The following is a 15930-nucleotide window of genomic DNA, read 5'->3' as shown; positions in this document are numbered from 1 at the left end:
CACAGAAACCTTTGCTGAAATTGTGGTGTATCCTGAGTAATACATGTAAACATTTTTGAGTTACAAATACCAATAGTCTAATACTGAATTCCAACACAAAATCTCTATTTGCACTTGCAATTTGAACTTCCTGGTGTTGGGTGAATGACCCCTTGGGTCAGTGTCTGCCAATTTAAATTTCCTAATGTCATTGTTGATGCAATGGTGTGTGGAAGAGGAGAGGCAGTGGTATGGGAGGTGTTTGAATACCCACAAGTGCCACTGGTTGTCTGTATTAACCAACTAGATTTAAAAAGAACCAATACTTTGCATGACTACAAAAATAAGAGTACTGCGATTGTATCAATCATGTTTATTCAAAACCACTTAAGATAAACAAAAAAAATATAAAATCTTTTCCAATTTAAAAATAAAAAAAATATTGCACAGAAATAAAAACACTTTTAACATGATTTCCTTTAAAAAAAAAAAAAAAAAATACAAAAAAAAACCTTAAAATCTCTGCAACTAAGCACAGACAGACACTTAAAATGTAAACTCATGCTGTTCCAATGTCATGGGTTCTGACTCCATAACACCTGCAGCAAGTCTAGTGGCAGCCACATGATCGAACTACCATATTTCTGTACTTCTTTAATATAACATTGGAACGGTCATCAAAATACAGAACAGATATTCCCTGGAGTTCAGTAGGGGCACAGCATGGTTTTGGGACAGTCTCAGGATTAATAAAGTGAACTAGAGTTTGGACAATTGCATGATTAGTGGCATTCATGTAAGAGTTCAGTGGAAAAGCACATTCTCCATCACAGTAATAAGCAGCATAGCCTTCTGGGGCAATAATCCAATCTTGCCAGCCAAGATCACGGAAACTCACATACAGTTCATGCTTCTTACATGCTTGTTTCCAGAAACGGCCACTATGACTGCTGCTGGTCATGAAGCTTTCTGTAATATTTGCTAGTGGAAGGTCATCATGTTCTTTTGAAACCTTGGCTCTTTCTTGATTCCAATGTTTACCACTGGTAGAACGAATGCTACGGAGATGTATTGCTGCGGACCTAAAAAACGCCACTAGGAATGGCTGCTTCTCTTCTGGACCTCTTCTGTCAATTAGACCTACAAGTGTCGGTTTAACACTTTTGCTATCCATAGTCTCAACTGTTAATTGTAGGCCAAGGTTGCACTGTGGATTAACCACCCAGTTATTACTTGTTGCAGTAATGTCAAATGACAACCATCCCGTATCTGTCCCCAATATAATCCGAGTGTCAAGCTTGAACAGTTTACTAGGGTGTTCCTGAAGTACCTGATATATGCTGATCTGGTATGTTTCATTATGATGGATTTGATCTTTATATATTCTTACTTCAGCAGCTGTCACCTGTTCCCCTACAGGAATATCCGCAAGATCAAATCTCAACTCCTTACTATAGCACTGATGACAGAATTCTGTGTCATTTTCAACTAAATTAACAAAACTCATGACCAGATCAGCATCAGCAAGAAAATGGTTTTCCTGGAGACTAACCAGAGAAGGCTGCTCTGTGGTGAAAAATGGCTTTAAATAAGGAAATTCAACATCCCTCTCCTCTCCGATATTTATTGAATTGTACAGATCCATCATAAATATTGGCGCAGATGTCTGTTTTTCATGTAACAGAGGTCTTGGTCTATGTGGCAAACCCAAGACAGATAAAATTTCTCTCTGGATCTCTCTGCGTTCGTGGCCCCGCAGCTTCTTCTGAAAAAAACTGGAGTGAATGTCATTTTCGAGCATTGTATCTGATGTCACAAATCTCAAGGAAATGTAGCAACAAATCAATATATAGGTGTAAATTCCTTGGCCGGCTGTCCCCACATTCATTTCTACAGGATATTGCTGCAAAACAAAGAATATAATAAAAAGATAAATAGAAACAAGTAGAAAAAAAAAACACTTTTAAATAAAAGTAATATGTTAATATCTAGTTTTATAACCATTACATTTTTAAGTTTGATAAAAAATAAAAGGAAATTATAACAAGGGCGGCAATAAGAAATGAATGAGAACTTAATTTATTGTGTTTTTCCAAGTACATAATTTTGATATACATGTAGTAATAAAAGCTATATGCATGTGTCAATTATAATATACATCTGAACTTTATCACCACTATTGTAGAGGTTATTGGGCCAAACATTTTCTTAACTAGGCCCTAAAGTGCACCATTGTCCTGGGACCTCAAACAGGGAGATTCTCAATGTATAGTCCATGTCGCCTGATAACAGATATGCAAAGTGTTGCATATCTGTTAAGCTGGGTACACACTACAGAATTTTCCACCAACTTTTTATGCCAATCGATTTTACATGCGATCGATGGTCCGATCGCTCAGTCCATGGACTGCATACACACTAGCCTTGTTTAGGACGATAAAGGGAAGAGCGGACGTCCCTTTAGCGACTTTTTACAGCCATGTTGTCGTGAGCAATGACTGTAATTTCGTACTCACTGTTGTGGATCGGTCGGAAGTTTATACACACTACACAGCGGAAACGAGATTGGAACGAAAATATTAAACGGTACGACCAACCAAATGAGGCGACAATCGTCCATTTGGGCGGACTTTCGACCATCGTGTCACTGCACACACTGACCCTACTTTTGAACGAGCGGTCGTATGTCGGCTGATTGAGCCGAATATTGGACGAAAACCGTGTAGTGTGTACCCAGCTTTATTCAGGGACAACAAAAACAAATTGAGTGCCCAGTCGGGGTCCGGAATCCCAAGATGTACACCTGGTCTACAAATATAGATCAAAATATATACAATATTGTAGTTTCATCCGCTTTAGCTTTGGGGAAAGAAATAGGCAATGAAAAGATTGTCTTTTACCAAAACTAACATGACAAAGCCCTGATTGAAGAGAGAATTGTTATCTTTTCAAACTAGCCTAGTTTGCATTAAATGTACTTGCTAAATGTAAGTGAGTAGATTCTCACTCCAGCTGATGCAGGGCCTACAATGCTTTGTCCAAACACTAGTTCAATTTCTGGGGGGAAAGTGCATTGTTCAAATAAAAGTCTGTAAAGCAAACCAGCTAGTTCCCCAACAACATTATCCTGGCTTCAGTGCTATTTGAGCCTGTGCATTTTCACATCAGCATCTGTTGCCTTGAACTGCAAATTTGATGCCACAACTACAATAATGCTTTATAACTAAACTGAAAACATCAATATCTGTTCACACATTACAAGGAAGAGACCTTCTGAAACTGCTAATCTCCAGGCCAGGAATTCTCATGCTTTCAGCAGTAAGGTATTTACACTTTGCATCTCATTAAAATAAATTTCTTTTGAGTTCAGGGCTGTAAAGTTTCTCTTTGTGCCTCCCCCACGCCTCTTGATTTCCATGAACCTGTCATCCAAAGGCTTAGCAATAATAATGACTGCCTTTTCATTTTTTTTCTATTTCATTAATGTATTTTATTTTTTTTTGTTAGAAATTGCACACAATCTCATGCCCTGATTCTGAAGTGATGCTGTCACACTTTTTTGAAATATAATTTTCTGCTTTTCTGCAGGAAATTGTAACACGATAAAAAAAAAAAAAAAAAAAAAATGCAATCAAATCCCCTATTGGTCTTTATAAAAGCTTGTACGTCTCAGATACCTAAATAATATACCATACATAACTGAAATACTGTGTGACAACAGATATGTAATGCAGTGTAGTGCAAGGTACACAGGATTGGAGGTGAAGGTGGGTGGGGGCAAATTCTCACCATGATACATAACTGGTGTGACTAGGTCTATAAACCACTGTGAAACATATACTTATCTATGGTGATTAGTGGGATCAGAAAAGTGACAAAGAAACAGAATACATATGTTACAAAGAAAATATCCGTGTGGACAACTGTGAAATATATTAACATAGGCAAACCGAGTGGGGTTTACTAGTACCTGGCTGGACCGTGCCCCCTCTTCCTACGGCTCTGCTTGAAAAGGGAGAGCTGCATGCACCTAACAGTAGTGTACGCAGCATTGCCCATGTATATTATAGGAATAGGAAGAGTTGGAGAGCAGCCAAGCACTGTCTAAAATTATAGCCACGCCCCCATGCATGATGGTCATGCCCACTGGCGGCTTGGTGTGGAAACCCCCCTCTACAAATCCTGCGTTTGCCCCTGCTTAAGTTGAAAAATCTATTTTTTTTATTCAATCTTGCTTTTACCATCTTCTTATATTTTAAAATTAAGTTTCAGTTTATACCTCTCCCAGTCACAATTTTGTAGTCTCAAAAAGGCAGAGGACAAAAAGTGGGCAGAGTGGTGGAAAAAGAAATACAAAGAAGAACCAGCAATGAAATAAGGGGTCGTGTAGACAACAAACAATGGGGTGTTTGATATAAAAATTGGACAAAGATACTGGAATAGTGGGTAGAAGACAGACATGTGATGAAAGAAGTTGGACATCAGATGTCCCAGCATGGATTCTCACAAAGGAACGTTGATCTACGTTGTTGTCCCCAGGGTAAATTTATATTTGTATACATCTAATATTTATGTGCATTTTTAAAATTCTTCCACTTTCTCTTGTTTACAGATTCTTTATCCCATATAGAATGAATTTTAAAAAGGAGAGCAGTGGACTGTAAAGATCAAAGTGAAAAGACTTAATGAGATGGACAGCATCGGACAGTTCAACCAGGGTACTCCTTGGTAAGGAGTAGGGGCTGCCTATGCTAAACTATATTGAAGGGGGGCTGCCTATGCTAAACTATAGGCATATATGCAAGTGCACATACTGGCTATTGGTTGGAAACTTTTTCATTCAAAAATATATTTGTAAGTTACATTTAGTTGGTCTAAGCCAGTTTTAAACAGTCCAGATATAAAGTATCAGAATATTGATTAAGTTTTGATAACAGATACTTTAAATCTAGAACAAATGTAATGGAGACCTTTGATATTGCTTCTATTGCCATGAAACTCTTAAAATATCCAGAACAGGTGTCAAAGAACCCAGTATAGTCAACATAAAAAGTATTTCACCAATGCTTTTGCTTATCAAGCCAGGGCAGCTTTCATGCTGCAGGTCTATTTATACTTATTTTAATGTCTTGTTTGATGACATTTCTTGCACTTTTATGTATAAAAAGTCCCAGACATACTGTACATGTTGATTACCAAAAAAGTATAAGGCCTACAGATGATACTATGCAAATATGCTGCTGATATATGGTTATTTTCTAAGTTTATTCTCAATAAGGCTGTGTGTCTATGGATGGCAAGGATTTATGGATGTGCAAGCTTGACTGGTGAATCTCGGTAAGCGAAATTCTCTCTCTCATTATATATATATATATATATATATATATATATATATATATATATATATATATATATATATATATATATATATATATATATATATATTTTTTTTTATTTCTTTAACAGAAGACTCAGTGAGAGGCAATGGGGATGGACAGAGGCAAAGAAGCAGGGCCAACAAAGGGGCAGACATGAGAGGGTATATTTACTAAACTAAACTAAATTTACTACTTGGCCCTGGGTTTGAAAAAGTGGGGATGTTGCCTATAGCAACCAATCATATTCTAGCTGTCATTTTGTAGAATGTACTAAATAAATAGCTATAATCTGATTGGTTGCTATAGGCAACATCTCCACTTTTTCAAACCCGCAGTTTAGTAGATCTAGCCCAAGGTATGAGGTTCAGGGATGCTGTGGACTGAAAACCGAAAATAGATCCAAATCAACAGGAAAGGCCGGTGATCTTAGAGAGCAAGGAAATGGTAGGAACATAGCTCCAGACCAGCCTGAATCCAGCTTCTGCAGCCTGAGAATCAGGAGGTCACATATATTATTATTCCTACCTGTACCTGATAAATATATGTTGTTGTTTTTTTTTACACCTAACTGCATATTACACTGTAAATAAGTAATGTAAATGTAGCTTTTTCACTTGAGCACACCCCAACACCTCCTTTGCAGCGCTCTATGGTATTAGGTGGGCTCCAGTCATTTGTTTCCCCGGTGGGCCCTTCATGCCCCAGTCCGACACTGGAGATGGATATTGTTATTTAAAAATATGACTAGAGTTGGGAATCTATGTAAAATCTGTTTCATGAAGCTTTAAATGGTAGTAAAAATAACCTGGCTAAATGCAAATCAGATGAGGTTGTTCATCCAGATCAAACAAGCAGATCACAGTTACGTTTGGCCACATAAATGGTAGCCCAAACTGCCTAGATCCAGCTTTGTTAAACGGCTAAATGAGTGGATCACATAGCACCAAATAAGGGCAACCTGATGACCGAACAACTACAGACTACAGTCATTAGCAGGTAGTATGGTCTACTCAGAACCATTATAAACAGATTATCATTGTTCTGGCCAATCATTGGTTTAAGCCAAGTTAATGTAAAATAGCAAAAAGCTATTATTATTATATTAGCAGGCTTATACCAAAGCTCAGAAATAGGCCACTTAAATCTATAAAATTAAATAAATTTAATACATAAAAAACATATTTTAAAAAGTTGTCTATTAAAGCATGAAAATCTTTAATCTTCATTTATGTGCAATATCACATTACAGTCTGGAAGAGTCAACGTTACCATCTCGGTCTATATATAAATTGTTGCAAGCTGAAAAGGACTTCAGAGACAGCAATTAACAAAAGTGACTTTTGTTCCTAAAAACATACCCTCTATATATAAACCTGAAGTAAGGCATACTTACATTTAGTGTATACACTGTAGTGCTTCTGACCGTTCCAATGAATCCAGCAAAACCACAGGCTAATTGTGTAATAAGACTGCAGTAATTCAAATACAGAGCCACGTGCAACTGCTGTTAGTCCTGCAGAGCAGGCTACATGTCTGCTCCACCAGAAATTGTTCCTCTGTACAAAAGCAAAAAAGTATATTTAAATTCAGATACTTCACAGCTACAGCTTCCAATGCATCAACTGAGATGAGTAGTTTGTAGAGGTGATGAGATTTTCAGTGTTGAAGGTCAGATGGTCATAGGATTAAGTTGGCCATTGACCATGTTGATATGGAACCAGCAGAACTCTCCAGAGGTGGTGGTGGGTCTTGCAGCTGAGAATAGATTAAAAAATGTAAATGTACACAAAACGTAAAAGGATTACATAAGAGTCAAAGCAGTCCAGTATGTCTGCAGACCCTCTCTGGAACAACTGGGATGGGGGGGGATTTGTCATCATGCATACTATAAATACAGTAGGGTGTGAAGAGAAAACACAGACACACCTTTGCAAACCCTAAACACTGAGCCCTCTCATCCAATCAATAGGTGTGTATATCATTTGCATTTGAAGGAAAGACACAAAACAAAAGAAATCACACATGCTACATTTTGGGAGACGCATAACTATGACTGCTTTTCAGTTTACAATATAATATCTAAAACATGTATTCTAATTACACAGAACAGTAATCATCATTATTTTGTTTGACCACACACAATTAGTATCCATAAGGTTTTGAAATGCTGCTTAATAGGTTCAGTGTAACCTTAGCATCCACATAACATTTACAACAACACTACTCTGAATGATAATGATTTATGTCATGCCAGGAAAAACATGCATTCAACACCAGTCAATACAAATAAGAGGTTTAAAGTATATTATTTCTACCTGCAGTATAGAATATATAAACCAATATAATTTCGGTAAGCAAAGTAACACTACATCTATAACTTTTTACTTGCCTGTTTATACAGGTTACTATAAACACAGGGAACTAAACTCAATAAAAACTCTGTTTACATTTTTAAATTCACTCTTCCCACTGCCACCATTTTCATTTTCTTTGTCTTGTTAGTCAGCCACCACCTACTGTGATGATCCATTTGGGGATCACTGTATGTAAACAATTTATTGATAGATTTACTGGAATTTAACTTTTTGATTACATAAGAGTTCAATGTTTATTGAAAATACAGTAGTTTTTTTTCCCACAAATAACCATTAAAGCACATAACCTAAGGCAACTTGGTAGAGCCAAGTTCACCCCCTCTATCCTGTCTAATCAGATAAGGGAACACTTTATTGTAAAGTGCCATCCCTACCTGATGCATCACTGGGTCAAAAGTTATTTAGTAAATCATATGTCAATTTTCCAGGGAGGGCGGTTGGAATGACAAGGCCAATGTTTTATATATTTTTATATAATTTTGCCTCAGATCTAGGTAGAGGTATGCACTTTGTTATAGCTACATGGCAGATTCATGGTCTAAAATCAGTGAATAAACAAACATATAGGTGTAAAGGTATCAAGCTGTGATTTTGAAAATCCTGTTATCTTCTCGGGTGAGATTAAACTCACCAATGTATTAAACTGAGATTTGATGTAAAAAAAAACAAAAAAAAAAACAAAAAAAAAAACGCCGGAAATTAGTTATTCTAAAAATCGTTGGTTCCAAACTCGCAGCAAATCGCTGTCCCAATTGTTTCCCACTCTAGTTATACAAATCTCCAAATGTACGAAGCTGCGATTTTGCAAACCCGACCGAGTTTCAAATAAAAATTGACAAATACAACAGGCTACTTTCTAGATGCGATATTGTCAAACACATCACTGTTACACTGCAGGGCTATACAGCTGCAGATCTCGGGGCTGTTAAAAATGTAACAATTGATGACTTTGTTTTGTTAAAAAAAAAAAAAGAAAAAAGTGTGCTGTTCTCCCCCCTCTAAGCACTATTAACCCTAGTGCTGCCAGTCTACTGGCATGGGGTCCACCCAATTTTCATGTAACCAGCACTAGGCAAACCAGGCGGGGTGGTTTGCACTATAACAGGGCGACTCTCAGCAGGGAGTCCCCCTGCCATAATGGCAACTCAACCCCAGGCTGTTCAGTGCTGGGCTGGATTCCTTAGGAAGTGGGGTCCGCAAAAATAAAAAACAAGCGGGCCGGGCCCCCCCCTCCCTCTAGGAATAACCAGCCCAGTGCTGACACCCCTGGGTGGGCCTCTGCCGCGTTTCTCCGGCTGGTTTGCCTAGTGCTGGTTATGTGAAAATTGGGTGGCAGCACTAGGGTTACTAATGCTTAGAGGGGGACCACATGCATTTTTTTAAAAAAACAATGTAAAAGGTTAGTGAGCCTAAAAATTGCCAGAGTTTTGCATGTAAAACTCGCAACCAATCAGAAAGGAGTCTTGTCTTTCAAATGGTGATTTTCAGCTAAACACGGGAGAGATTTTGAAGTTCAGACTAATAATCGCTATTTAATACATATAACGACTTTCATTATCTCCCGCAATTTATTGCAATTTTAAAATCGCTGGGAAAAAAAATTAAATAAATTTAAAAAAATATCGGACCTTGATACATTTACCCCATAGAGTGCATGCATTAACATTTTAAATCCAATTGTAAAGCTAAAAAGGTGACTTGTTATGTTTAAAGATTCTAACAATTTCCTATGTTCTAGGAGAATCTACCAACTGGTGTTGTGTTAAATGCCACAGACACTGCATATCCACCTACCATGATTATTATTCTCTTCTTCATAAGGTGATACCAAAATGTCTGCATCGCCGTGCATGGTGTATACAGAACAAAATGATGCAACACACTATATGATATATGAAATACAAAAGTCCAGACATACAGAATATACAAATAAAATGGTAATGCAGATCAAATTATTCATGGGACAGAGAGTGAGTGCGATGTTAATGACCAGAAAAAAGTAGGCCTGAGCTGAAGAAAACCGGGCTAGGGAAGCAGGTCAAGAGGTACAGAGGGTGATGGAAGAGAGGAAGGAGAACATAAGATAAGAGGGCCCTGCTCATGAGAGCTCATATCCTAAAACCATTAAGCGACCACCTTTCAATTTGATATATTTTTCAAACAAACAAACTTATGTAAATAAAAAAAAGTTTTAACAAATCTAAATCCTTCAACTTTAGTTTTTTCCTCTCACACCATATTACCAATGTGACTTGGACTAAAGCGAATGACATGCTTTGGTATTATCAGTGAGACCTGCAAATTTCCCCAATGTGTGTTGACAATGCCAGAGAATGATCTAAAAATTATTCGGATCATTGCCAAGAATGCCTGCAAAATCTGGTCCACACAGGACAGCTTTTATCCTGTGCGTATAGCCATCCACTCACCACTATAACAACTCCCTGACTGCCCGATATCTTTCGGATGGCCTGCTTGGGGGCCAAACAGGTCTATCTGTCTTGTTTGGCCGTTTATACGAAAAATTAGAAATGGATCTTGGTATTAAATGTAATCATCTGCTGAAACTTAAATAAGACACAGATTAAATCAGATAGTGTAGTTGCAGCTTAAGCTAGGTACACACTACAGAATTTTCCACCAACTTTTTATGCCTATTGGTTTTACATCTGATCGATGGTCCGATCGCGCCTTGTTTTAGACGATAAAGGGAAGAGCGGCCGTCCTGTTAGCGACTTTTTACAGTCATTTTGTCGTGAGCAATAATTTTAATTTCGTACACACTGAAGCATCATTTGCGGGGCATGTAACGATATACCAAATACATTAGCATAAAGGGGCAGAACTTTCACTATAGTTAACACCCAAAGCCGCATAAAAAGAGAAGGCAACACTGTCTCTTCATTCTTTCCGATAAAATAGAAATTTATAACCATATATAAAATTTAGAAAAAAACATTTAACTGGTAAAATGCAATGCAATAATTATTCCCTAATAATAAAATCCCTTCGTATGTAATGGAATGCTCCATTCTCTGCGAGCATCATCATAGATTGGTCCACAGCAGAAATGAACGCCCATGTCGGAGTGTATAAAATGACTGGAGCCTGTCTGGCGCCGAGGAGCGTGAGAAGATGGCAAGTGAGAAGATGTCAGTGAAGATGGCGAGTGAGGAGAAGGTGTCAGTGGGGGTTGCAGGTGAGGAGAAGGTGTCAGTGGGGGTTGCAGGTGAGGAGAAGGTGTCAGTAGGGGTTGCAGCTATGGAGACGGAGACAGAGTCAGAGATGGTGCTGGAAGGGCCAAAATTTTTTGAAAACGTTAAGGTGGGGGATGGAGATGCTCAAGAATAGCAAAGAACAAAGCCAATGAGCCCAAGAGAGGTGGAGATGATGGTAAAAGTACTGGACCAGTATGACTACGACATTAAAAAATGTGAGTAGCACATGTAGTGTAGCTGTTTGAACGACTTTGTTACAAATTAGGTGTTTATATTGCTTCCTGTGAAACTAGAATGAAATAGATTTTTTTTTGTCAGAACGAAGAATTAACGGTGAGAAGGCCTGCTTAGATACCACTGATACCACTAATGTGACACCTGTTATCAAACAAGAAAACAATGATGTTGAATCCCAAGATATGAAAGAATTTATATACGAAGGAATTTCAACTAAATGCTTTGGTCACATACTTGTACCGTTATAATAAACCAAAATGGTGCCTGTTTTCCAGGATATATGAAGGTTAAGCCCATTATTATTGCGATTGCGCCACAGGGACTACAACATAAACTGATCTCGAGCAGTGTGCAAGGTGAGCAAATGAGAGTATTTCTGGTGTTGGATATAAATTACAGATATAGAAGTTTAATGGTAAACTTTTTTTATTTCTTTGTTTCGTAGGTAAAGAAATCAAAAGGGAATATAAACCCAAGCAACATCAAGAAAAATATTAAAAACCTTGAGAAAAAAATTGCTTAAATGTATACGCTGTTTGGAACTGTTCTGCCACAAACCAGTAGCACCTTCAAAGTGTAATACTATTTTTTTCACTTGTCATATTCTGCAATAAAAATGTTTGGTCTTTTTTTCTAGCAATAAAACTGTTGCATGAACACTGTGGTTTATTCTGGGTATTTTACAAATATTAAACTTATAAAGTCATATTAACCTTTATTAACTAATAGTTTATAAAGGTATACATTTATAAAGGGTAAATATGATTAGGTTCCCAACATAGATGCAAAGGGTAATAACATACGTGCTTTACACAAGTGTAATGGCCTGCAACCAGACAGGTGCAATACACATCTATACAAAACACAAGTCAGTGATGTGCGGATACCGCACCACGTAGGACTGGTACAAGCATCACAAATTTACATACACACACCCCCCCAGGTCGAGGAAGTATCGGAGGATTGTCATGGATCGGTCGGAAATTTATACACACTACACAACGGAAAGGAGATTGAAACGAAAATATTGAATAGTACGACCAACCAAATGAGGAGACAATCGTTCATTTGGATAGACTTTCGACCATCGTGTCACTGCACACACTGACCCGACTTACGAACGACCGTTCGTATGTCGGCTGGTTGAGCAGATTATTGGCCAAAAACCCTGTAGTGTGTACCCAGCTTAAGTGAGAAAACTGAACCAAATCAGAATTATACATATTGTCTTTACCTCGGTTAACTTTACTAATGAATGCGCTTTGCGATTAACACAACTGGGACGCACAACAAAATCACAGGCAACAGCGCAAAACACACCATCAGGACTGCAACACAGTCCAACTCATGCCCCAGTGCTACAACACTTTCTGCTTAATAAAGCCTTCTCTAACATATAAGTTCGGACAATCAAGGAGCCCAAATGTAGAAATGAAGGTACAGGTACAAGCCAAAGCAGTGAACCAAAATATTAAATCACAAATTTGAATATGACAATGCAAAGTGATCAAAGGTTTACATAAGCGAAGGCTGTAAAGATGAATTGGGTATAAATCATTCATTAATAAATAAGCACACACATAAATGTGTATATCTACATAGAATAACTTTTGCAAATATGGATCTAAGTTTTTAAAAAATGTCCTATTTCCCAGCATTATGAATTTCTGTAACTAGTGTAAGTGCTTACTGCAGCCAAATCACCAACCTGAATTATTCATGCCTGTTCTGCACTGTTTTCCTCCAGGTGATTCAAAGCTACATAACACAAACATTAGCAAAATACACAGGAAAAAAAAGCAATTGAAAATGTATACATTTTCTTCTAGAGCAGTAAAAGTTTGGAGCACTACAATACGTGCTGATTATCAAATATGTTGTTTATCAGGTTGATTTGCAATATTAATCTGTAGGAATCCATCAAATATTCAGTGCTCAATCCATTTAAACACCATAATGCAATGTTACATCACATTAGAATGAGTGATGTCATAAGACAGATGTATAATTAGTTACTTAACAGAAATCACAGACCGACATACAAAGCCATGTGATAGTGCCAGAATACTGCTTGATCAGTATGAGCCAAGAGTTGTTTCAAGAGAAAAAGAGAAATGAATGGTTGAGGATTTTTGTATAAGCGCGCTATGAAGATGTAAAATACACTCGGCTACAGACAAGTTATTGGCAGTAGATCAGCTCTTTTTTGCACAAGCCAAAAGCGATGCAAGCCAGGGCAATGAGTTTATTATTCAGATTCAATCAGCATGACATAAACCTGATCCTCCTGCCCTTAGTGCGACTTTAAAGGCACTTTAAGGTATTAGGAAAAGGGCATTGTTACTGGATTATCATTTGCCATATATATAATTGTTGGCTTGGATGCATTTTGGCTATGTGAGTAAATGTTTTGACTTGCCCATCGCAGTGCTACATCATTGTTATGCAGTAGCAGCAATGACCTTTCTATTTTATTATCATCATCATCCTTCTTGAATTAATGCCCACATTAAATGCTTGACCTGTAGAGATTTGAATGGGCCAGCCTCAGAGATACAGCGGGTAGTTGAACATTTGTCTCACTGCAACATTCTCAGGGCTAAAACAGCAGACTATTGCTATAAACAGCTCTAACCTGCTAGCACTAAAATGCTGTAGTATGTCTGGTTTACCGTTTTTGTTTAAAGGAGGCCTGTGAACTTGTGAAGGTGTTGGTAAGAGAATAGTTCATACAAATTAAGAAAATATAAAAAAAAGTTTGAGGTATTTGTGGGAACGAAAATATATATGAGATGTTTGTGGGGTTTGGGAATTGAGCATTTCTTATGCACATCAGGGGGTAAATGTATCTGAGAGTCTTCCAGAGGGTTTGAAAAGTGGAGATGTTGCCTAGAGCAATCATATTCTAGCTATCATTTTGTAGAATGTACTACATACATGATAGCTAGAATCTGATTCATTTTTCAAACCCACCAAAAAACGCTCAGCTTCATACATTTACCCCAGGGGAGGTTCCTTATAACATGAGGCGGTGATGGCAAATTCACTGAACTTAAGAATCAGGCTTGGAATACACTATGCAAAATTTCTCCCGATGAGATATTAACAATTTTACCAACAATTCAAAGTATTTTTAAAAAATTTCTCGACCAACATGTCGATCCGTATGTACACACTAAACACATTTTACACTACAGATCTGTGCTCTTCATCTGTCATAATCATCGGCTGAAAAGGTGGTGACTCTGCACACTCCATAGAGATCTATGCACAGTCACACTAGTAGTTGTCAGTGCATACACACTGCAGAATTGGAACGGCATCAAGATTTTTAGTTTGGTTTAAAAATCAAATGAAATGATACGATATGTTTTGGAATGATAACAGTCATATCTTAAGCCTGAGACTGTCCTTTGAAATTAGTGACAGTTGGCATCTATGAATATAGTCAAGGTCTCAAAATTACAGAAATGAAAAAATTATACTATTCTATGTCAAGACATTTAAAAGGCTATACTATTCCATAGTTCCTCTATTCTTAACAAACAAGTACAGAAAAACAGACAAAGAATGTTAAAGACACAGTATAAGTTCTGCATCACATTTAATGCACAGTTAACACTCCTTAGGTATGTTGTATTAGAGCATTTCATTGTGCTTAGGACTTTTATTTAGTGAGCTGACCTAAGTAAGCTCATGCAGATAGCTCATGCATTGCACAAACTGATTGGATTACACAAAGTGCTACTGTTTGTGCTTAATGAGATTAACAAAATGATACTAATAAAGTTCAATTTGCACATCTTTAAGATCACATACCATATTTGATTGCAGGACATTGTTAAACTCTTGGAGGGAGGGGACTTACAATTTCTATTCTTCTGTCTTCTATTTACTGTTATTTAAAACCCTCAATGTGTACAAATTGTTTAACATAAGTGTAAACATTACAAAGGAAACTAAGGTAATGTTTTTCAATGACTATTCAAAGTAAATTTCCACACTATAGGACAGCACAACTGCTTGTCTTACAAGAAATAGGGGGTCTATTTATTAGCATTCGGCAATCATGCTGCTTTTCTATCACAGTAATCTATCATTACAATCTCGCAGAGGCAGCTATACTCAGCTGACTCAGTGATACTGGCCCGGAGCAGTAAGTGTTCACATTTGAAAACACACTTAGAAATAGTAAAGTATTTTTTCATTTAAATCTCATCATCCTGAGATGGTTTTAACAGCAGCATTGTGGTGGTACACGCACCAACACAATGCTTGATAAATTGCATTAAAAACACAGCGCGGGAGAAACTATAGTGGGACTGCTATTCGTGTGTCTATCGTTGTGTTAATGTTTTCTGTCTAAGAGTAGTATTAGGGCATTTTGTTTGTTCTGAACTTTAAGTTGTCCAAGGGTGAGAGAAGTTTGATCTAACATCAACAACGGGCAGCCCATTAGCCAATATACAAAGGCTAGTTCAGTATTATATAAATAACCACACCACATAAATGTAAAAAAGTTTTATACCAAGACAGCTAGAAATATCCATGACACAAAATCTGTATTCAATGGCTACATCAAGTAATTAAACAGAAGTTATACCCACAATAATCGTTTCATGAAATGTATTTCTGCAGTTGAATAGGTTGGAGGCCAATGGTGAGCAATCATTCTGTTGTGGCTCCATAGAATGAAGAAGAAAAGCAATGAATAGTCACCTATATATTTAATCACAAACCTGC

At 37.3% G+C, this 15930-nt stretch overlaps 1 protein-coding gene across 1 annotated transcript; it reads right to left on the bottom strand.

The window, feature by feature from the left end:
• Positions 1-403: 403 nt before the first annotated feature.
• On the bottom strand, positions 404-1854 carry LOC142149943 (bone morphogenetic protein 7-like). Its single transcript, XM_075205224.1, has one exon. It carries the CDS (start codon positions 1778-1780, stop codon positions 590-592), a length of 1191 nt encoding a protein of 396 aa, XP_075061325.1. The 5' UTR covers positions 1781-1854; the 3' UTR covers positions 404-589.
• Positions 1855-15930: the final 14076 nt, after the last annotated feature.

The sequence above is a fragment of the Mixophyes fleayi genome, chromosome 4 (assembly GCF_038048845.1).
Source record: "Mixophyes fleayi isolate aMixFle1 chromosome 4, aMixFle1.hap1, whole genome shotgun sequence".
In the NCBI taxonomy this organism is placed as follows: domain Eukaryota; kingdom Metazoa; phylum Chordata; class Amphibia; order Anura; family Limnodynastidae; genus Mixophyes; species Mixophyes fleayi.
This window is presented reverse-complemented; position numbering and strand designations above follow the sequence as displayed.